We start from the raw sequence: 22,542 nt of genomic DNA on the forward strand, positions 1-22,542 counted from the left end.
ATTGTTTTCAATATGTAGCGAAAACTAGAAGTCAGGTTCTTCGTATTACATACAGTTGGCGTCCTGTGCCTGGATGAATCACTGCTTTGTTTGAAATTAGATTCTTTAACCAAGCGGTAAGCAAATATTTTTATGGCCGCCTTGAGCCACGCTAGCAAATACCTAATCATCACAGTCATCTGATTCGGAACCACCACGTAACCAATTAAAGCACCAAGCCGTCCGCTGGGGAGAGAGGAAAGAAGGGCGCTCCAGCCCAGGCTGTGTTTGTTGCTGCTTGTCGAGACTTGTCTTCGTTCTATGTCATTGGCTACCCTGCTTGCATTTCCATTGTAATTATATGTTGAGGTCACCATTGAGGTCCAAAACGTCTCTGATTATGCAAAGAGTGCTGCTTTTCTCCATGGTTTCCAAGAAATTGTTCAACAGTGTGCTTCTGTTAACAGTTAAAGGCACTATAACTCATTTTGTGCCTCCTAGCTAATATCTTACGCAGTGAATCTCAAACTTTTTACACCAAGTAACCACCCCAAAAAAAAAACTTAGCCACTCTAATGTGCTTATACTCTATTTATTGTAATCACAATGATGGAAGTTGTGTATTATTCTGTCGTTGCCTGCCCATGCAGGGACCAAAGATGCAAATTAGCTGTTAACTCAATCTGCTCCCACCTTTCTTTTAATTGGCTTTGTATACTGTGGAAAAACATCCTTTGAATTTCCACAATTTGAACATTTACACTGGTTGCACATGATTAAAATGTATTGGACTAACATATATCATTTGCTTATTTTTTTCGAGAAAATTAAGTACTTTTTTCAGGGCACAAATGTTCATCTAAAAGGAGACAGTACTTTTATTCCCAAAGAATATAGCTACCGTATTTAATATTATTGTAAGCCACAGTAGCACTGTAATATTATGCAGTTTGAACTAAAATGCAGCCTATTTCACATAATCTGAATATTAATTATACTGAAATTCGTTTTAAAACAAATACTTACAGCCGAATTGAAATTAGGTAGTTGAACTTGCGTTGCTTATTATTTTGGAAGTGCTTACTACATATTTCCACGTGACCCTACAAGGTGTTCGTGGACCGTGCTAGTGCTCCTTTTACCACTTGATGCCGCTGTTTCTAACTTAAATTCGGGAAACTGCAACCTCCTTTCTGGTTTATATTTTAAAATTATGACACATAAAAATACTATTTGATTAATCTTAGATTTCTTGTATATTAACAAATGTAAATTTGCTCAGTCAATGCCCACTTCTTTGTGTTTTTGACCCCCACCCACAATTTGTATTAATTTTTATTTAGAACAGCTTACATTAAAAAACAAATATTTAGATTTATTTATTATCATTATTGTTATTTTACTCCTGTGTGTTGTTTATATATGTCGGTGACAGATTGTTAATTAAAGAAACGTTAAAAACTCTCTTGACAGCGCCGACAAGCACGTCTACTTCCGGCTCACCCGCGTAGAGAACTCTGGGAAATCGAGTCCAACGTGCTTAATAATTCAAACCTTTCATTATTCGTCTCTTCGCCGCCGCTCACAAGATGCCGGCCGTACACCACAAACTACTCCTGGAGGACGCTTTGCAGGACAGTCCTCAGGTAAGTCTGTGTTGTTTTTTTAATCCCCTTTTTCGTCCAACATACGCCACAACGTGACCAACAATAATGAACGATGCTAGTTAGCTAACTAGCAACGGAAGCTCTTGTTTTGTAGTCTAATGACAGCACCCTGTCGTTATACTGCTACAATGGCGATATAAAACACCCCATAATCACCCCTTTCGCTCTAAATGACATTCCTTAGTGCATTTGCCGTAGCAAATACGGAGTGTGTCATACAGTTGACGCCTGTTGTTGGTTGGTTGAGGGCTAACATACGAATCCCACGTAATGACGTGTAATAGCTCAACCACAACGACTTATTGCTGCAATTTATTGGTCTTACTGGTGCCAAAATATGATTAATTTGCTTCTGAGTGTGGAATTGTTTCCTTTATTGTTTCGACCAGTCAGCAAAAAAACGTTATAAGGTGCTGTCACTGGTTAATGTGTGTTTTTGGATTAGAGGTTGATAAGTCATAACATCTCAGTGGTAATTGTACCCTTGGCCTCACATGCTGTTGTTGTTATTATTATTATTATTATTATGCACATGTCATGCTTTAATCATGCAGGGGGTTTCTCGGGACTCTTAAGGACTCTTAATGGTTTTCTTAAGTGCAACTCGTGCTGGAGGCTCATTTCTTCTCATGCACTTTGCATGTTGTCAAAGAATGGAAGTTAAAAGGCCAGATCAGGTCAATTTTTGAGTTCAACTTAAAATGTGTACGTAGTTACATATTAGGTAAGTAAGCTTGGCATATGTTGGCAATAATTCAATCAGCTGTATAAATAAATACAAGGCAAATGATAAATGAATGAATACATTGGCGATTTAAAAAAGGTCAATTCATGCGACAAATATTGCAGGACGCTTGATAATGTAAAAGCTTGTTGGGCTGGATGAAAGAATGGAGTGTGGTCTATATGAGGCTTATCTGACATAGCACATATTTAAAGTTACTTGTAGGTTTCCTTGATCTCCTTGCTTACTACCGTAGAGACTTTCATCCCTGGGTGTGTTGCCCTTTGTTTTGCCTCGTCATAACCGTTTAAGTACACAGACATCCTGTCGTTTTTGCATTGCAAGCCTGCAGGAAAGTCGGCACCATTCTATGCAATGGCGCCGCCTATATCATTGCTTTTGCCCTCTCACCTTTCCAGAACCATCCATCTATTTTCTGTTGCTCTTGTCCTCATTAGGCTCCAGGCAAGCCCACCCTTGAGTCTGCTGTGAGCAAGTGCTGCTGAAAGTTAATGATTATTGTTTTGTTTTTCATTTTCAGTGTTGTCCTGCATCATATTGAGAGCTCTTTCTAAAATTTTCATTAGGTTTACTGAATGGGCGGAGTCAAGTATTAGAGTACATTCCTAACGCCATAACTACAATCCAACATGTTGTGAAACAAGTTGTACCTAATAAAGTGTCCACTTGCAGTAAAATATTTTTTTCCAACCCCCGCAGACTCGTTCCTTGCTCAGTGTGTTTGAGGAGGATGCGGCGAACCTCACTGACTACACCAACCAGCTGCTGCAGTCCATGCAGCGTGTCTACGGAGCCCAGGTACCGACGTTCAGCGTCCTGGTCACCACATTAGGCACAGCCAATCGAAAAAAGATGGAATGCATTATGTGTTATCTTTGAAAGGGAAAGCAAGAATGCCATTCATCAAAAATGGACATTATTGTCTGTAAAAAGAGCCTTTCTAACGAATCACATAACAATGTGTGGGTGTGCCTAATATAATGGGTGTCCTTGAGGCAAAAATCCGCAGTTGTGATACTTTCTGTCTTTGTTTACTCCCCTTAAAAAGAGTGAGATGGGTTTGGCCACAGAGCAGCTCTCACGGCAGCTTCTCGCCTATGAAAAGAAAGTAAGTACGCCATAATGGACACAAAATCCAATAGAATGTAATCAACATGAATGTGTCAAACTCTTTATTTCTCGTTTTTAAGAATTTTGCCCTCGGCAAAGGTGATGAAGAAGTCGTCTCCACGCTGCAGAACTTTGCCAATACAGTGGACGAGGTGAGACCAGTATGAAAGTTTGCATTTACAATCCATTCCTGTTTCTTCTTAGTCTCATTAATGATTACTTTTTTAATTATTAAAAAAAGATATGCATTTTATAATAGAATACATTAACTCATTTGCTTCCAAACACGTATAAATATGTTCTATTTTAAATATTACCATGCTCCCAAAGACGTATTTATACGTTTTTATGTTTGTTTGTTTTTTTATGCTAGATGATACAGAATGCTTTGATGCAGCCTCTGAACTGAAGAGAATGATTGAAGCAATGGTGGTTATTACAAAAACCACCAGCAGGTGGCAGCGGAGTATAAGAGAACAACCAGGGCCATGTTGCAAAAGGCTCTTTTCCACATTTTTTTAAACCGATTTGGGAATAATGATGAAACTAAGCTATATTGTAATGCTAATTGCTCCAAAACAGAAATAGATAGAAATAAAATTTTAAAAATCCTGATAAGAGAGAGATTCTAATCTTTCTTTTGGTAGGTTCAATGTTTTTATATCAATAGCAGAATATTTTGTGGGCCTTGCAAACTCAGTCAAAATCCAGTAAAGTCCAGCTTCAGTGAAAATGGCTGCGAGTGAATGAGTTAATTAATCATATTAACTATTTTTTAAAATTTAAATGACATTGCAGATGACAAAAAGTTACTAAAATATAACAAAACAATTATTTTTTCATTATTATTAGTAGTCACCTTTTAAGTAAGTTATTTAAACAAGCAAAAACAATCAAAGGCTCAAAGCTTAATTAACTTGTTAACGTTTAAATACATCACCCAAGGAAAATGAGGTAAAAGATTGTCACTCAGCCACATAGAAATGTAACACTAACTCTAACTTGCTAGCTTTGGTAAAATTGCCTTTGTCAAAGGGATCCAACAAAATTTACATAAGTCCTTAATGAGATGGATATCAAAAAGTCTCTCATCTAGTTTACTAGTTTGTGGAACAGGGTTTGTGTTTTTGTTAGTGCCATGCTTTCAAAACGCACACAAGCATAGAACTTGCTAACACAGTGTGCAAAGTGTCATTTCTAAGCTTCAATTAGTGCCACCACTGCAGCTAATCTGGTGAACTTTAGCTCTTGCTGCATTGATAGAGTGCCTGCTTTTAGATAAGCGCAGAGGATTAATGATGCCGTTATTGTTCTATATGCAGTGCAGGAAGCTTTTGGAAAGTTGTTATTGTAACAAACTTTCCTCGGTAAGCGCTTTGTGTTAAGTGGACTCGCTCAAGATGATTGGCCTTGAAGTTTCTTGTCACGTTTGCCTTTCTTTGTGCGTGCGTGTGTTTTTATCCTTCACATCACTTTCTGTTCAACGTCATCCAGCTGAACTCGCTGCACTTGGAGCTCGCCAACCAGATGGCGGACACCATGGTCTTCCCCTTGATCCAGTTCAGAGAAAAAGAACTTACGGGTAGACGCACGCACACGCTCATAACGCTGATTTGCATGAAACACCACATGAACAATTCTTGGAATATAAATGTCAGTCAGTGAGTCTTATTTTTCTTTTTCTTTTTGTCGTCATCTTAGCAAGACATTTGGGACAATTGTGGACCGAATTTTGGTCCATAAATGGACACCCAAATATCCAGTAGAAATGTATTCCCCGGGGCAGCACGGCTGGTTAGCACATCCGCCTCCCCGTTCTGAGGACTCGAGTTCGATTCCAGGCTCCGGCCCTCCTGGGTGGAGTTTGCATGTTCTCCCCGTGCCTGTGTGGGTCTTCTCCGGACACTCCGGTCTCCTCCCACATTCCAAAGACATACAGGCAGGTTAATTGGGTGCTCCGAATTGTCCCTAGGTGTGCTTGTGGGTGTGGATAGTTGTTCGTCTCTGTGTGCCCTGCGATTGGCTGGCAACCAGTCCCGGGTGTACCCCACCTACTGCCCGAAGCCAGCTGAGATAGGCTCCAGCACCCCCCGCGACCCTTGTGAGGAATAAGCGGTTAAGAAAATGGATGGATGGATTCCCTGAAAAATGGAAGCTGATGTGCATTCCTCCTAATTTTCTTCCATTTCCACTTCCTGTATAAAAATAAATAAATAGAATAAAAAAATATTAAAAAATTTCCAGTATTTTTGGAAAAGGTCATAGTGCAAAATTGGCAACTGTTCCTCTTGAGATGGAGCCACATCAAAATTGAATCTCATCTATAATTACTTTCTGTTATCTGTGGCAGCCCGTTGAGGTGGCAGCAGACTAGTCGTGCTTAAATTTCATTATTTTTTTTTATGAACATATTTCCACTCTATTGACAAAATTCTCTGTAGTAAATGTCACGTTTATCTTAGCAGCACATTTTGGACAATTAGGAACAAAAATTCCCGTGCTCACTCCAAAATCTGGGAAAAAAAGCTTTTCACTTCCCTTTTTACTTCCTGAGTAAATTACAAACTGTCCGAATACTTTTGTCCATGTCATGCGCTTCCCATTTTGTATCTCCAGTCAGGAGCTTTGAATAAACAGATGTCCAGCTGGTTGTACCATTATCAAATCACATTAAAGTAGCATCCTATTTTGCCTCCTGCCTTGCAATATTCCCCTCCAACGTGGACATTGTGAAGTGACTTTGGCTGTTTTTGCAGAGATCAGCACGCTGAAGGAAATATATGCCATCGCCACCGATGGCAAGTCCACAAATCACATCCAAAAATGAGCACTTTGCCGTTACTCTCTCGTCTGCGTGTCATTGATATATCGTCTCCTTATGCAGAGCACGAGGCCGCCATGGTCAAGTACAGCCGCTTGCCCAAAAAGAGGGAGAATGAAAAGGTACTCGTTCACCCCCTTCCTCGATTCATCTCTAATGGGCCCGCAGTTCTCTCATTTGCAAGCCAAATAAAGGCAATCAATCCCCCTCGGTGAACAGCTGAAGGCCGACCTGGTGAAAGAGGTGGCGTACACTCGCAGGAAGCAGCACCAGGCGTCGCTGCAGTATTACTGTGCCCTCAATGCCCTGCAGTACCGCAAGAGGGTGGCCATGTTGGAACCCATGCTTGGCTACACGCAGGCACAGGTACTCAAGCGTGGATGGATTGTAAATAGGTTGTCTGTGAATATTCTGAGCTGCCGTTCTGAAAAATTAGGGTTGCGCTCACTGTCCTTTCTTAGGTCCTCTTCTTCAAGAAAGGCCTCGAGTTGGTGTCAAAGAAGTTGGACAACTTTCTCTCTTCTGTGTCCAACATGACACAAAAGTAAAGATTATGTTTGTTTGTTTTTATTATTGTGGGATAAGCCCCATTAGATGCAACATCTCATTTACGAGGGGGTCCCACACAAATAATGCAATCATGACGACCAGACATAAAAGACAAAAAACAAAAACAAAAAACAAACATGAAATACAATAACACTAAACAGAGACAACCTTAATCTCAGCACAACAAAGTTTTAATTATTTCATAATAAAATAAAAATACAGCGTGACAATACATTATTGAAAACAATGGCAATCTGTTTTTAAATAATTAAACAAAATATATTTAAAAAAAAAAAAAGACTTGTCATTACGGCTGGGTATCGGTTCTAATTTCCTCAATTGATTCGATTTTGATTTTTTTTTTTTTCAAATTTGATTCAATCCCCTTTATAATTCAACCAATATCAATTTATTATGGCATATCAATTCTTCTTAAATGTTAAGGACATGATAAAAACTCCACACATGAAATTCCAAAGGAAATTTTGCGGAGGCAGTAACTGGTCAAATGATTATTAACGAAAGTAACACGTGTTATAATCACTAACTGTTACACAAACATTGACGTCGGCAAGGACAGAATGAATATTTTCATAATTCCAATTGAAGAAGAAGAATATATGGCGGAAAAATTTTCTTTTTTCTTTTTTTAAACCCAGCCCTACTCGGTTTTGGCTCTTAAATATATGTGTTCTGTTTAGCATCCAGGCTCAACTGGATGTGGAGGCGGAGGCCATGCGCGTGTCGCAGAAGGAGCTCCTGTCCGTGGACGACTCGGTCTACATCCTCGACAAGGACACCGAGCCCGTCAATCGCACGCTCGTCCAGAAGGCCGGCTTCCTCAACATCAGGAAGTACGAATCGTTCGGTACACGTCCACGGGGGTGTTTGGAAAACCAAAAATGTTTGCTTTTGTTCTGTTCCTTGCCCAAAGGTACCTCAACAGCTCTGAATACCAATAATAGCTATTGGTTGCAGCCGAATGTGCCACAGAGGTGTGCTGCATTGTGATGAGCTTGCTCTTAAAGGCTTCGGGAATAAAAAATAAAAAAAAATGACAAAGGTGTCTTTAAATTAGATCCAAAACCGCTGCTATTAAAAAACAACAACAAAAAGCCGTCCCTGGGTGGGCTCGAACCACCAACCTTTCGGTTAACAGCCGAACGCGCTAACCAATTGCGCCACAGAGACTTACTTCCTTACATTTGGACCTGCTCTTAAAGTCTGGTGAGCTGACAATTCCGCACGCATAATTATAGCTGAAGGATTGAATTGACTGTGCTTTGAGGTCAAACTGAGAAGCAGCATGAGGTTCAAGTCGTCGCATGGCTGACTCACGGAGGCTTTTAAGAAAGAATGATGTTACAAATTGAATCCAAAGTTTGAAGTCCTGCCATCAAAAAGTTAGTCAGCTTAAACCACCAACATTTCACTGAACAGCCAAACATGCTAACCGATTGCACCATACAGACATGCTGCTGATGTCATGAGAAGATTAGTAATGAAGGCCAATACATGGTGAATCAAAATAAGGGCATTTCACCAAAAAAAAATAAAAAAATTATAGAATAGGAAATATAGAGGGACTGGTGCTACAGTTCCACTACGACTGCTTCAAAGTACATTTCAGGCTGAGCATGTCACATCCTGTCCGGGGTGGGGCTCTCCCCTCACCACTTAAACGGTTTTGCCCACTGCATGCTGCGTCCTGCGGTGTGAAAAAGGTGAAAGTCCAGCTGTCAAAACAGCACAAAGTCGTCCCTGGGTGGGCTTGAACCACCAACCTTTCGGTTAACAGCCGAAAGCGCTAACCGATTGCGCCACAGAGACGTGTGGGCTTCATTGTGGTCCTGTTCTTAAAATCTGAATGAGCTGACAATGTCCAGCGAATAGCACTTTGAGGTTGAACAGAAAAGGCAACGTGGTTCAATTCTTCGCATACACTCGGCTGACACAGACGCTTGTGAAGAAGACTGACACTTATCTATGAGTCTCTGAAGTTAAATGCGGCCTTGGCCATGCTTTATTGATGTCCTAATTTAGATCTTGATTTCTTCAAAACAGAAGATTATTTAACTCAAGACTAGGACTAGCCTGAGACTTTTTTTTTTTTTATCCATATCTAAAAAAGACATTCCAATAAATCCTGGACAAAAATATCTATTAACTCATTCACTCCCAACCATTTTCACTTAAGTGTTTTCCTGGATTTTGACTGATTTTTCAAGGCCCGCGAAATATTATGTTCTGTTGCTATAAAAATATGGAACATACCAAAAGAGAGATTAGAGTCTCTTCTTTTATCAGGGAAAAAAAGTACATTCCTATTTGTTTCCGCTGTGCAGCAATTAGCAATAGCATAGCATAACATAGCTAAGTTTCATCGTTTTTCACAATTCTGCTTAGAACTGTGGGAAAACGGTGGGAGTTTTAACATGGCCTGGTTGATCTCTTATACTCTGCTGCCACTCAACCATTTTCTGCAGTAGAGAGACTGCATCAAAGCCTTCTCTATGCTCTGGCATAAAAAAACAACAAAAAGCGTATAAATACGTCTTTGGGGCACTTAAAACATTTAAAATATGACGTATTTATACGTTTTTGGGAGCTAATGAGTTAATCTAGAACTAGCCTTATGTGCAGGTTAAGTGAACTGACTACGTCCTTCAATTTTATTCTGAAAAAGTGGTTGATTTTTGTGCTTTGACTTCACACACAGCATAAACTTAATCACATACACATTTATATGGGGCATTTCAAATTAATTCCTAAACCCAAGTCTTGCAAACGTCCTTGGGTGGGCTCGAACCACCAACCTTTCAGTTAACAGCCGAACGCGCTAACCGATTGCGCCACAGAGACACGTTCCCCTCGTTTTTAGACTCGACTCGACTGAGCCACATCTCAAACCTGATCTACCCTCTGTCCAGTAAAACCGGCCTGGTGACCACAGCATGGGACCGCCTGTACTTCTTCACGCAGGGGGGCAACCTCATGTGCCAGCCAAGGGGGGCTGTGGCGGGGGGCATGGTGCTGGACCTGGACAACAGCTCCGTCATGGCCATCGAGTGCGAAGACAGACACTACTGCTTCCAAATCACCTCCCCCTCTGGAAAAGCGTACGCATGTTCACCCTCGCACGACCACGCACACGTTTATTGTTCTATTTAAAATTTTATTTTTTTATATTTTTTGTCTTCAGCTCAATGATTCTACAAGCGGAGAGCAAGAAGGAATATGAAGAAGTAAGAATCGCGGATCTCGTTTTCATTGCTGTTTCTGTGTTGCTCATGTTAGTGCACGACTACTGATAAGTGACATGGACGTGTTTAATGTAGTAGTACAATGAGGAGATGATCTCGTGGACGTGCAATTGTCATCTCTCGTGTTTCCCCCTCAGTGGATTTGCACTGTGAACAACATCTCCAGACAGATCTACCTGACCGACAACCCAGAGGTAATCGAAGCTGTGCGCGTACTGCAACATCCACTCCAGCTTTTTGTCCATGTCATGTATGTGTTTTGATTTTCTTACACATTTCGGCTGTTTTGTCACCAGGCTGTGGCCATCCGATTGAACCAAACGGCCATCCAGGCCGTCACCCCCGTCACCAGCTTTGAAAAGAGGCAGGAAGGCTCACCCGACCCTGACAGGTAGGGGTGTGAATTGCCTAGTATCTGACGATTCGATTCGTATCACGATTCACAGGTCACGATTCGATTCGATACCGATTAATCATGATACGAATTTATAAGTCGATTGTTGCGATTATTTGAAATTCAAATTTAGAAAATACTAATCAGTAAGCTTGTACAGTCTAAGATTTGTATGAAAATGTATTATTTATTTATCTGAAACTTCAGTCTTATACAGGTTGTAATCTGTTTCATGTTTGAACAGCATTGAAATAAAATATTAAGGCTTAATGTTCCATTAAAATGACATCTTCTATGCTTAAGGTGTGAACCCTAACCCGAAGTAAGACGTTTTGTTGAATATTTTTCCATTAAAAAGGGAAGTTTAAAAATCGATTCAGCCGCTTATTGAATCGATTCGAGAATTGCGTGATGTAGTATCGCGATATATTGCCGAATCGATTTTTTTTAACACCCCTACTGACAGGTCCGTTGATATCCGGACCCTTTTTCGCTCGTATCATTTGTTTTTAATATTTTCATTGGGCCATTGTAAAGGTGGGAAAAAAAAGTCAGGACCACTATCATCACCATCACCACAATCCATCAAATACAATTTAAAAAATAAGGTCTGACAAGAACATTTGACTTTCATCGTGTAGTAAGCATGAACCTCTGTGATGATGTCATTGCAGCATTAAATACTGCCCAACCAACAAAATACAAGCATAAATAAAAACAGAATATAATGATTATAAATGAGCGAAAAATGGTGCAAAAAAAGGCATTTTATTACTGTGAACATTATATTGTCTTTGTCGTGCAATCAACTGAATATAAGTGGAAAAGCATTTGCAAATAGTTTTAAACAATGACACAACTTCATTGTTTATGATGAACTATTTGATTTTCAGTCCTCCTTTACAATCCAGCAGCTTTCGTTTAAGCTTTAACTGGACTTCCCTCCCCTTCTGTGGAATATTCCAGACATGCTCTCACATAGCGTTGGTGGTATAGTGGTTAGCATAGCTGCCTTCCAAGCAGTTGACCCGGGTTCGATTCCCGGCCAATGCATTTTACTTTTTTTTTCCCCCTCCCCTGATTATATCTTTTTCAGGATTTATCATCGCAAATCTATTTTGGTTTTCCATTTTGAAAAGATGTAAAATTGGTTTAAAGACACTTTTAATAACAACTGATGAACTTGAATGGGTGTCTTCACGTTTCTTATTTATTTTGTGTGTGATTCTTTTTGGTCGTTACCACAGAAGGCAACTTGTGATGCAAAGGGAATAAGAGTGATAATTATGTTCAATTGGAAATTGGATTGCCAATAAGAAAACATCTGACTGTTCCTTACTGGATGAGCAAAACAGGAAATTCAATATAAATTGCATACGCAAATAAATGTTATCAAGCACTTTACGTCAGTTACTCAGCGTCGTCTGGCCTGTATCAGATTCTGACAGTATGATTACCTTGAGCAAAAACACTGCGTTTTCAATATTTCGCAGGATTGTATTTACACCTTTCAAATGTATTACTTTGGAATGTTTGGATAACCAATAAAAAATGTTCTACATTTTGCACACAGTACGTACATTGCTAAACATAAATGAGTAGCTATTTTTCTGCTAGTTTGTGAAGTAACATCAAAGTGGAAATGAGCTGTTAGCCATGCTAGCTAGCTAGCAAGCTAGCTTAGCGTGTTTTCTGCTTCAGTGAAGTCGAGACTTTATCGTATTAATGACACCAATTGTAGACATGCTAACTCTCACAGCTGGTTGTAAACATTCCTTACTGCTGATACAATGTTGTTAGGGTTTAGAAACAGTATTTTTTATTTTTTTTTGCTTAACTCAATGATAGACCAAATACCTGTAAGACAAAGTAGGGAGGTTTAACTACTGGCTTACTTATTTGTACGACCTATTAACTCATTCACTCGCAGCCATTTTCATAGAAGCAATCCCCTTCACTGTTTTACGGATTTTGACTGATTTTGCAAGGCCCACAGAATATTGTGTTCTATTGCTATAAGAACATGGAACCTATCAAAAGAAAGATTAAAGTCTCTTCTTTCATCAGGAAAAAAAAGTATATTCTATATGTTTCCGTTTCGCAGCAATTAGCATTAGAATATAGCTAAGTTTTATCATTATTCACAAATCTATTTAGAATTGTGAGTAATTGAGCTTCTTTTCCAACATGGCTCTGGTTGATCTCCTTTGCTCTGCTGCCACCTGGTGGCCGATTGTGTAATAACTAACATTTCTTCAACCGTTATTAGCAGTTGAGAGTCTACTGTAGACTCTAGCATAAAACAAAAAACAAAAAAACATATAAATACGTCTTTGGGACACTTGAAACATTTAACATAGAACGTATTTATAGGTTTTTGGGAGCAAATGAGTTAATGAAGTATTGGTTGCATGATTTCACCCCAAAATGATGCCATCCATTGTAGGGCGAAGCCGGGTGGCGTCTACTCCACTAGCACCGCATCCCAGAAGTCCGGAGCCGGTCCGGAGCCGGAAGACCTGATCGCCCCTGGGACACCCATCCAGTTCGATATCGTTCTGCCGGCCTCCGAATTCCAGGACCAGAACAGGGTGGACGGGAAGTGAGTGCTCGCTCGTTTGATAAACAAGGAGGAGGTTGACTCATTTCCTGCGTGTTGGACTCTTACTGGCTTATTATTGTCATTTCCAGGAGGCCATGATGCCTCCTAATGGGTCAGTGAAGGGCCGTAATCATGATGTTTTTCCTTCCTGGCAGGCGCACAAATCCGTTTGGTGAAACGGATGACGAGTGTTCCCACGAAAGCGACGGTAAACATTTTCAGCTTTCACTCTCACGTAATTGGAGCTCTTTTTTTCTGGTGCACATCCTGTACACAAACCTGCCTGAGTTTTCCTATCTTGGACGGGGGGGTTACGTAGACTCCCTGTTGCAGCAGGTGTTCGCCGTGCGCTTCCTGGGCTCCATGGCGGTGCGCTGCGGCGACAACCAGGAGGTGATCTACGAGGCCATGAGGCAGGTGCTTGCCGCCCGGGCCATCCACAACATCTTCAGGACCACCGAGTCGCACCTGATGGTGACAAGCAGCAAGCTAAGGTAAGGAAGGATGTGTCCAATCAGATTGCATGCAGAGAAACATTCATGTTGCTAAATGCACTGAATTTCTTTTTTTAATAGTCTTTCATTTTATTGAAACGCTATTTATCATTGTAAAGCAATAGACAACAGATTTTCACTTGCAATGCAGAACTGGTCGATCCAACAGACATTGTGAAAGACTTGTGGCCCATTTATAAGTTCACTTCAAGTGCACTTTTGTATTTTAGACAAAAACAACTCCAATATTTGAATGCACTGTTAAAAAAAATTGGCAAAAACTACTCACAAAGCATTTGGTGGTTGGGTGACCTTCACCGTGGCCTTGAAAAGAAAAGTGCGGGATTAACAAAAACGCTCTGATCTTTTTTTTTTTTTTTTTTAAATACATTTTCTTGTCACTACAACGGGGCAGTGTAATTTGCCAATTCACACACTAGGTGGAGCTATGACGCAAGACAACTCTCAATGGATGAGAAAGCAGTTGTGCAGTCATTTCAAGTTTTGTCACGTAAAATGATAGAAAATGGCGTTTGGCTTGTAGCAGAAAAAAATCTAAATTAAATAATAAAGGAAAATAAATCCCTCCACAATCTCAAAGAATAAAAATAAATACCGGTAAATACAAACCAAATAATAATAATAATAATATTTTTAAGAACTCAAAACTTGCAAAAACACTTTCTAAAACTTTTTTATAATAAAAAAACAAAAAACAAAAAAACATTTTTGCAATTTAAATCACACCCAAAAAAAATAAAAAAATTAAAAAGTTTAATTACCTCCATTTAAAAAGTCAAAAAAGTTTCATGAGAAGAATAAGAGAGACACAAAAAGTACATGTACATTATATGTACATTCAAGTAACTTATCATAAAAAATAAAAATTCTCAGAATTTAAAGTAAAAAAAAAAATAAAATTCTCTAGAAAGAAAAATAAATAAATCAAATAAATAAATCGTTTAAAAAATACAGTGTATAAAATTTAAGTACCTTACAATATTAAAAAGTGCATTTTCAAGATTGTAAAGCACTCAAAAAACTTAAATCAAATTCAAATACCTTAAAAAGTAAAAATAAGCAGTTTCAGACTTTCAAGAATTCTAACGTTTATAATATACTGAAATAAAATGACTTCTTTTTCATTATCCGGCACTTAATTTGACCTTATAATAAAAAAATGTGCATTTCCAGAAATTAATTTATCCATTGAATTGTTTAATCTTCATTGCTACCTTTTGTTGTGTGACATGTTTAGTTGAACGTTGGCAAATGATCACGTTTCTCTCTTTATTTTTTTTTATTTTTTATTTTTTTGTACGTTTTTAATAGGCTGATCGACCCTCAGACTCAAGTCACAAGAATAAGTGTAAGCAAAGTGACGAGTTGGCATTTTCTTCCAAGCCTGTCGTGGACGTTGCCATGACGACATGGTTGGGTCCTCTTTCCAGTTCCAGCTGGGGGAGGTGTGTCAATTTGCCGCCCACCAGGAGAACAGCAGACTGATGGGCTTGGTGGTGGAGGGCCGCGCCTGGAGCGGCGGCGGCGGCGGCGGAGACGACGACGAAGGCGGCGAGCCCTCCTTTACCGCGTTTGTCTTTGAGAGCAACACAGAGGGAGAGAAGGTGACACCTGAGTTACGCCATTTTGAATCTTCATAATGATCCCTTGCTGAAATATCACATTATCTGCTTTGACCGCAGATATGCTACACCATGAGTTTGGCGAAGGATATCACGGAGGCAAAGAAGGTGAGTTTGTGACAACTGTACGTCGTCCAATGAAGATGAACACACGTTGGGCATAATCTAGTACCACCACTTTGGTCCTATTTCTTGCATTCAAGAGGAAAGTAGTGCACATTGATGATAAAAACGACTGCAGCGAAGATTGGAAATTCATCATTTCAGACGTTAACTCATTCACTCCCAGCCATTTTGAGTGAAGCAATTCTCTTCGCTCCCGGCTGTTTTACTGGATTTTGACTGTTTTTTGATTATTGTTATAAAAACATGGAACCTACCAAAAGAAAGATTAGAGTCTCTTCTTTCATGACGAAAAAAAAAGTATATTTCTATCTGTTTCTGTTTTGCTGCAATTAGCTATGTCACAAATCTTAGAATTGTGGGGAAACAGCTTGTTTTCATCATGGCTCTGGTTGACCTATTATACTCTGCTGCCACCTGCTGGCCGTTTTTGTAATTACTACAATTTTTTTTCACCAGTTCTGTGTAGTTGAGAGGCTACCACAAAGTCTTTTTGCATGCTCAAGCATAAAAAAAACAACAACATAAAAAAACATATAATTACGTCTTGGGACACTAAATACATTTAAAACAGAACGTATTTATACGTTTTTGGGAGCAAATGAGTTAACTTTATTATTTGGACTGCTCATCCAAAAATAGGTATACTTGAACTTTGAAATATTTATTTATTTATTTATTTATTAATGTATTTTGTCATGTATGTATTTTTTTCAATCCAATCCAATTCACTTTATTTCTGTAGCACATTTTATAAACAAGTGTTTCTAAAGTGCTGCACATTGAGATCCGCACACTATCATACACAAAATCTGGTAAAACCAACTATAAAAATAAAAAATAAACTGTCAATAAAATACTAAAATACATTAAGTAAAATAAAACGATACATTACAAATAATTTAAAAACAACTAAAAATGTAAATAAAAATAAATACATTAAAAAAAACAAAAAAAAAACACGAACTAATAGCCAAGGAAAAAAAGTGGGTCCTAAAGTGTCTCCAAGGAAATGATCACGCTATCAACCATGCCTCTGCTAGTTTTTTTTTTTTTAATTGTATTTTATTATGTACTAATATTTTCCTTATTAAAAACTATGGATGAACAATTTCCACGCAAATTTACAATTTAATTTTACGCTAATCTTTTTTTTCCAAGGTCATTTTCTAAAGTATTTTTCAGATCTAAGATGCCTCGAAGTGCATTCATTTATAGGGAAGACAGTTTTAATCTACTACATTTGCAGACGACAGCTTTCTGACTACTTGCAGTCGAGTAAGCGTTCAACTGCTCTTTAAAAGAAGACAACAAGAATGTGGAAAAACATGAGAAAAGAGTTTTCTGCGTTGGCCGGGAATCGAACCCGGGTCAACTGCTTGGAAGGCAGCTATGCTCACCACTATACCACCAACGCTCTGTGTAAGGACAGCAGGAATGCGGTAAAAGTATTGGACTGCTGTTTTTGTCATTGAGCATTTGGGAGTTGCCACGTCACGCTGAGGAGTTTCTCCCTCTCATGCAGCTGCTGTGGAATGTTGCAGACTTTCTCTTCTTCCAAACTTCACAGATGCGCTTGCAGCGCGTTGGTGGTATAGTGGTGAGCATAGCTGCCTTCCAAGCCCGGGTTCGACTCTCGGCAAACGCAAATCTTTATTGACACCCTCCTTTTTAATTCTTAAAAACAAAACAAACAAAAAAAACTAAGACAAATACTCTATTAAAAAAAAGAAGCAAATATGTACTAAAAATATTAGAACTAAAACAAAACATTCAAAGAAAATTAACCCAAATTTTTTTTAAATAAATAATTCCAGCAAATCCGCACTAAGCTACCGGTAACTGAATTTAAAAGTCACGTCAAAACAAAATAAAAATTAATTCTAATGAAAATTCCAAAACTCTGATGACCCTGAAAAGGATCCGCCCAACCGTGTTGTCACCTTTATTGACCCCCACCTTTTTAATTATTAAAAAAAGCAAAAAAAATAAAAAATAAAAATAAATAAAAAACAAATACTCCATTATTAAAAAAATAAATACAATACTATGCAAGAAATATTTAATATAAATATTAAAAGAAATAGATAAAATAAAATAAAATAATTCCAGCAAATCTGCACTAAGCTAAATGAATTTAAAAATCAAGTCAAAACAAAATAAAAACAAATTCTAATGAAAATTCCAAAACGACGATGACCCTGATGCATGCGTGCAAAAGGATCCGCCCATCCGTGTTGTCACCTTTATTGACCCCCACCTTTTTAATTATTAAAAACAAAACAAAAATACTCCATTATTTAAAAACAAAAACAAATGCTAAAAATATTACAACTAAAACAAAACATTACAATAAATAAATACAATTTAAAAAAAAATTCCAGCAAAACTGCACTCGGCGTACGTGCAAAAGGATCCGCCCATCCGTGTTATGCGTCACGTTTGTTTGATTTTGTTGCCAGGACCCGGCGGCTCTGGCCCAGCTGATGAAGAACATGCCGCTCACCAACGACGGCAAATTTCTGCTGCTGGACGCCGAGAGCAGCGACACGCCCGACGGGGACGGACTAGAGGACCTGGAGTCGGAGGCCTAGTCCAAAAAAAAAAAAAATAGGACTGGATTTTACCCCAAGATGTTTTTCCATTGCTGGAACCTCAACATGGTACTTTCCAGGTGTCACCTTATTGATGATATCTTTTATTTGTTTCGCATGACTTGTACATGTCACCCCAATCGGAGCTGCAATTCTGGTTCCGGTTCCATCCGGTTTGGACTCATTTTGACGTCGAAATTTATTGTACTCAAAAGTTATGTAAACTAAAAATGTACTAGATTAAAAACAAAAAAAAACCCCCACTAATTTATATGCGCCATTTGATTATTTAATCAGTGATTATTTGCGTACCACTAGAGGGTGCTGACGTACGACGACGTACCAAATGTACATACAAAATTGTAATTTCTTGACGGTCTTGAGGTGAAGCACCTCCAAAGCAGCGACTACAGTAGAAAATATTCAAGCTACTGCCACCCAGTGTACAGGAGACACACTACACTCCTTCAGGATCAGCTGCTGTACACCCCCTAGTGGTACCATTTGGAAATTAAAGCATCTCATGAAAATTCACATTGCGTCCTTAATTAGCTCAACTTGATAACAAATGGTGACGAGTCTTTTGCATAGGTTTACATTTATTTTTTACTTAATACTTATGTTGTTTCTTGCTTGTGTGTACATTTTACGACAGTGGTACCTTGACATACGAGTTTAATTCAATCCATTCAAAAATCAAATCATTTTTTTCCCATTGAAATGAATTGAAATGCCATTAATCCGTTCCATAAGTAGATAAAAACATTGTGAACTGGTTTAGAGGTAATTACACTATGTGATGTATTTGTGTGTTGGATGTGTGCCTTTAAGGGGCGTGGCAACACCATGGGGGGGTGGGGGGAATTTGGATGAAAAAAAGCTTGGACCAGGAAAAGTGTGGAAGACTTTAGGTCAAGGTACCACTGTACTTGAAATTCTTCACTCATGTACATTTTGCACACGAAAAAAAGGGTTTAGTCTGTGTTATAAAACTCAACTTTGAAGGCTTTCAGATTGCACTAACGAATGAATTCAACATTCCATCCTTGCATCGTCGGACTTGACGACAGTTTGCTTGCATGAGACCGCCGGGAAATGAAAACATTTGGATTGTGATGTAATATCCTGTTTATTGTTTGTTTTATTTTGTAGAACTCTCATCGACATGATCTGCATGTCAGCTCCTGTGTGCTGTTGACAGATTAAAAACAATCAGATCTGCAGTTTTGTGTGTGATCGTCTTGCACATCATTCAAAAGTCATAAAAGGTTCATAAATGTATAAATAAGACCTGTTTTGTTGTGATTGTCTATAGCAACTGATTTTCTGTCATATAAGGGAATCAAAGAGCCATAGTTTGCCTTTAGGCAAGGCAGGCAATTGCTTGGGGCCCCTTAGACAGCAATGGCCGCCAGAGGGCCAACAGATTTGATACAAACCGCATATCCTTCACATTAGCAGTGCAGCAATGACAATTGACTGTCACAAATTCTTGAGTTAGGCTTTTTTTTTTTCTCTTCCTCACAAGAGTCGCGGGAGGTGCTGGCGCCTATCTCAGCTGGCTTTGGGCAGTAGGCGGAGTACACCCTGGACTAGTTGCCAGCCAAAAAAAAAACAAACAAAAAAAACACTATACATGGTCGTTTTTTTGTTTTTTTAAATTAATTAATAATAACTAAAAAAAAAAACACGCCTTACTATAAACAGTTGTTTATAAAAGAAAAAAAAAGCCGTACTATACTTGGTCGTTTATTAAAACAACAAAAAAAAAGCCTTACTATACGTGGTCATTTTTTTTTTTTTAATTAATAATAATAATAAAAAAACACCCCTTACTATCAACAGTTCATATATATATATATATATATATATATATATATATATATATATATATATATACATACATATATATACATACATATACATACATATATATACATACATATATATATATATATATATACATATATATATATATACATATATATATATATATATATTTATTTTTTTAATGTCTGACCATACATGGTCCGTTTTTTTTTGTTTTGTTTTTTTTGACGCCTTACTATAAACAGTTACTTATTAAAAAAAAAAAAAAAAAAAAAAAAACCTTACTATATTTGGTCGTTTAAAACAAAAACAAAAACGGCTGCCTATACCTGGTTGTTTAAACGCCTTAGGATATGTGATTTAAAAAAAAAAAAAAAAAAAAAAAAAAAAAACACGCCTTACTAGTTGTTTATATAAAAAAAATATGCCTTACTATACTTGGTTGTTTAAAATAAATAATAATAAAAAAAATGCCTTTCTATATGTGGACGTTTTAAAAAAACAAAAAAAAACAAATCGCTTTATTATACGTGGACATTTAAAATAATTTTTAAAAAAGCCTTTCTATACTTGGTCATTAAAAAAATAAATAAAAATAAAGCATGGTCATTTAAAAAAAAAAAAAATGGTCATTTAAACATAAAAAACGACCATCTATAGTAAGGCATTTTTTTCTTTAATCACCACATGTAGTAATGTAATTTTTAAAAATGACCATGTATTGTAAGGTTTTTGTTTTTTTTAAGACAAGGCATTCTATTTAAATGACCATGTACAGTAAGACGTTTTTCTAAAGCATGTTTTTTATTTTATTTTTTAAATAAAGCTTTTAATTATGTAAAAAAAATAATAACTTAATTTACAAATAAACCACATAACCATTATCTTAATATTTTGCTAATTAACATTTTCACATTTTTTTAAACAACGTTGTGCTGCTAATCAAATGATAACAGAATGACCTCGACCTGTTCGTCAAATATAATAATGAAACTGAAATATAATCATGGAGTCTTACACACCTGTGTATTATTTATTATTTAATTTTTATTACCGCATCTATTTCCTTTGACAAATATCATAAAACCAAGATCCTGACCATCAAACCACGATAACATTCGTCAGACATCTCATATCACTTCAAGTCAATCTACACATGTGCTGTTATATACATAAAAACAGACGTGGGCATTTCTCCCGTTGAGGTGGTCAAGAGTCTTTGTAGTAGTTGTTGAAGTTGATGCGTAGGAGGAAGTCTTCCAAATGCGGTTGGTAGCCTCTGTTCACCAGCTTGGTCACCACTGAACAACAACAACAACAACAACAACAAACATCAGCCGCTGATTCTCTGACACATAAATCTCGGAAAAGGTGTCCGCCTCACCTTTGAAGAGGAAGTGCGAGTAGTACTTGAAGGTGTTGTACGACTGCTGCATGGCGATGAAGCTGGGGTGCACCGCCTCCCCCTGCTGGCTGGCCCAGGGCAGCGCGATCAGCTGCGCGCGGAACTTCAGGATGAGGCTGAAGATGCTGTGGATGATGTTCATCACCGGAGCGGCCTTCTCCGTCAGCAAAGCCCTGACAAAAGACAAATTCAAAACATACCGATATTGCAATACTTTTATTTGCAGATTTTGGTTCATCTTGACAGGCTCCGCCCCCCCTCATAACACCTCATCGTCATAAGCCGACCGACCTGAAGATGGCCCTGTTGAGGTAGTCGGCGTGCGTGCGGTGGATGGCGTCCAGGTCGCAGGCGGCGGCCATCTTGGCGGTGAACTCGCTCCACGACACCTGCAGGATCTGGTTGGCGATGTAACCTTGGATGACCTTGACGAAGTGCTGCATCTCGTGGCGGTACAGCTGCAGCTGGCGGAACTGCACCGAGCACCCCGCCCCTTTCACCACCGCTGGCGCGCGCGCACACACACACACAACGGTGGACAGACACACGACGACATATACGGTGGTTAGGAAAAGTCTACACACCCATCCGGACTGATGGAATGTTACCAGGGTTGGTCAGAGGAGTTTAACATGGTTGGAGTCGGAATGAAATGTCTTCATTTTAAACAAAGCCACATCCCCAGTAATAAAAGGGTGTGCACACTTATGCAACTACATTCACTCATTTGTTTATTTTTTACTCTTCTTGAAAATTTTACTCTCCTAAAATGACAATTTTCCTTTGTATTGTCCCCCCCAACATCACAAATTCATTCTGGTAAACTTTTCTCCAACTTTCTTTCCTCAATTTTTAATTTTATTTTTTCTGTCGTAATTTAACTGGTTTCCTCTCAATATTGTGATTTTTTTTCCTCCACATTTTTATTTTTAGACTTTTTTTTTTTGTTCAGGTTTATTCTCACGTAAAATTACAACTTTTAAAAATGTTTCTCTATTATTCCACATTTCTGAATTTATTTTCATGAAATCAATTTAAAAATGTATTTGTCAAAAGTATATATTTTTTTCCTCATGAGAATTATTGTAAAATGATAACTTTTCCTTTAATATGCCCTATTAAATTATTTTTTTTAATTAAATATTTTCCTCAATTTTTTTCTTCAATTGTATTCACATAAAATAAAAATAATTTTCCTTGATAAAAAGATGTTTTGGTAGTAAAACCAAACTTATCATACTATAAATAAATCCTCATAAAAAAATATAAAGCATTTTACTAATGTAAACTTTTATTAGCCCTTTTCACATGGATTTAAAAAAA

The 22,542-nt window shown here is 38.0% G+C and overlaps 2 protein-coding genes and 5 non-coding genes across 9 annotated transcripts in view; 2 read left to right on the plus strand and 5 right to left on the minus strand.

The window, feature by feature from the left end:
* The first annotated feature begins 1,456 nt into the window (after positions 1–1,456).
* appl2 (adaptor protein, phosphotyrosine interaction, PH domain and leucine zipper containing 2) lies at positions 1,457–19,207 on the plus strand. Of its 2 annotated transcripts, none has more exons than XM_077517373.1 (21): positions 1,457–1,625; positions 3,091–3,189; positions 3,440–3,499; positions 3,582–3,653; positions 4,996–5,083; positions 6,258–6,299; positions 6,386–6,444; positions 6,542–6,688; positions 6,784–6,866; positions 7,573–7,725; positions 9,802–9,990; positions 10,074–10,116; positions 10,272–10,328; positions 10,431–10,525; positions 12,975–13,130; positions 13,286–13,338; positions 13,450–13,624; positions 14,957–14,993; positions 15,076–15,249; positions 15,328–15,375; positions 17,853–19,207. In XM_077517373.1, the coding sequence occupies exons 1-21, from the start codon at positions 1,569–1,571 to the stop codon at positions 17,982–17,984; spliced, it is 2,019 nt and encodes a 672-aa protein (XP_077373499.1). In that variant the 5' UTR covers positions 1,457–1,568; the 3' UTR covers positions 17,985–19,207. The 2 variants fall into 2 exon arrangements, with proteins under 2 accessions (XP_077373499.1, XP_077373500.1); XM_077517374.1 differs by lacking the exon at positions 1,457–1,625 and adding an exon at positions 1,954–2,370.
* trnan-guu (transfer RNA asparagine (anticodon GUU)) lies at positions 7,989–8,062 on the minus strand. The gene has a single exon. It is a non-coding gene; the product is annotated as a tRNA-Asn (tRNA).
* trnan-guu (transfer RNA asparagine (anticodon GUU)) lies at positions 8,628–8,701 on the minus strand. Its single transcript has one exon. It is a non-coding gene; the product is annotated as a tRNA-Asn (tRNA).
* Positions 9,660–9,733, minus strand: trnan-guu (transfer RNA asparagine (anticodon GUU)). The gene has a single exon. It is a non-coding gene; the product is annotated as a tRNA-Asn (tRNA).
* Positions 11,510–11,581, plus strand: trnag-ucc (transfer RNA glycine (anticodon UCC)). The gene has a single exon. It is a non-coding gene; the product is annotated as a tRNA-Gly (tRNA).
* On the minus strand, positions 16,736–16,807 carry trnag-ucc (transfer RNA glycine (anticodon UCC)). Its single transcript has one exon. It is a non-coding gene; the product is annotated as a tRNA-Gly (tRNA).
* Positions 19,208–20,841: 1,634 nt separating the features above from the next.
* tubgcp6 (tubulin gamma complex component 6) overlaps positions 20,842–22,542 on the minus strand; it is a 31,616-nt gene continuing 29,915 nt past the window's right edge. For both annotated transcript variants that reach the window (XM_077517376.1, XM_077517375.1), the window contains exons 24-26: positions 21,511–21,724; positions 21,199–21,392; positions 20,842–21,115 (exon numbers count right to left, since the gene is read on the minus strand). In XM_077517376.1, the coding sequence (XP_077373502.1) occupies positions 21,024–21,115; positions 21,199–21,392; positions 21,511–21,724 (500 nt within the window). In that variant the 3' untranslated portion in view covers positions 20,842–21,023. The remainder of the gene's footprint in view (positions 21,116–21,198; positions 21,393–21,510; positions 21,725–22,542) is intronic.

Source organism: Festucalex cinctus, chromosome 3 (genome assembly GCF_051991245.1).
Source record: "Festucalex cinctus isolate MCC-2025b chromosome 3, RoL_Fcin_1.0, whole genome shotgun sequence".
Classification (NCBI taxonomy): domain Eukaryota; kingdom Metazoa; phylum Chordata; class Actinopteri; order Syngnathiformes; family Syngnathidae; genus Festucalex; species Festucalex cinctus.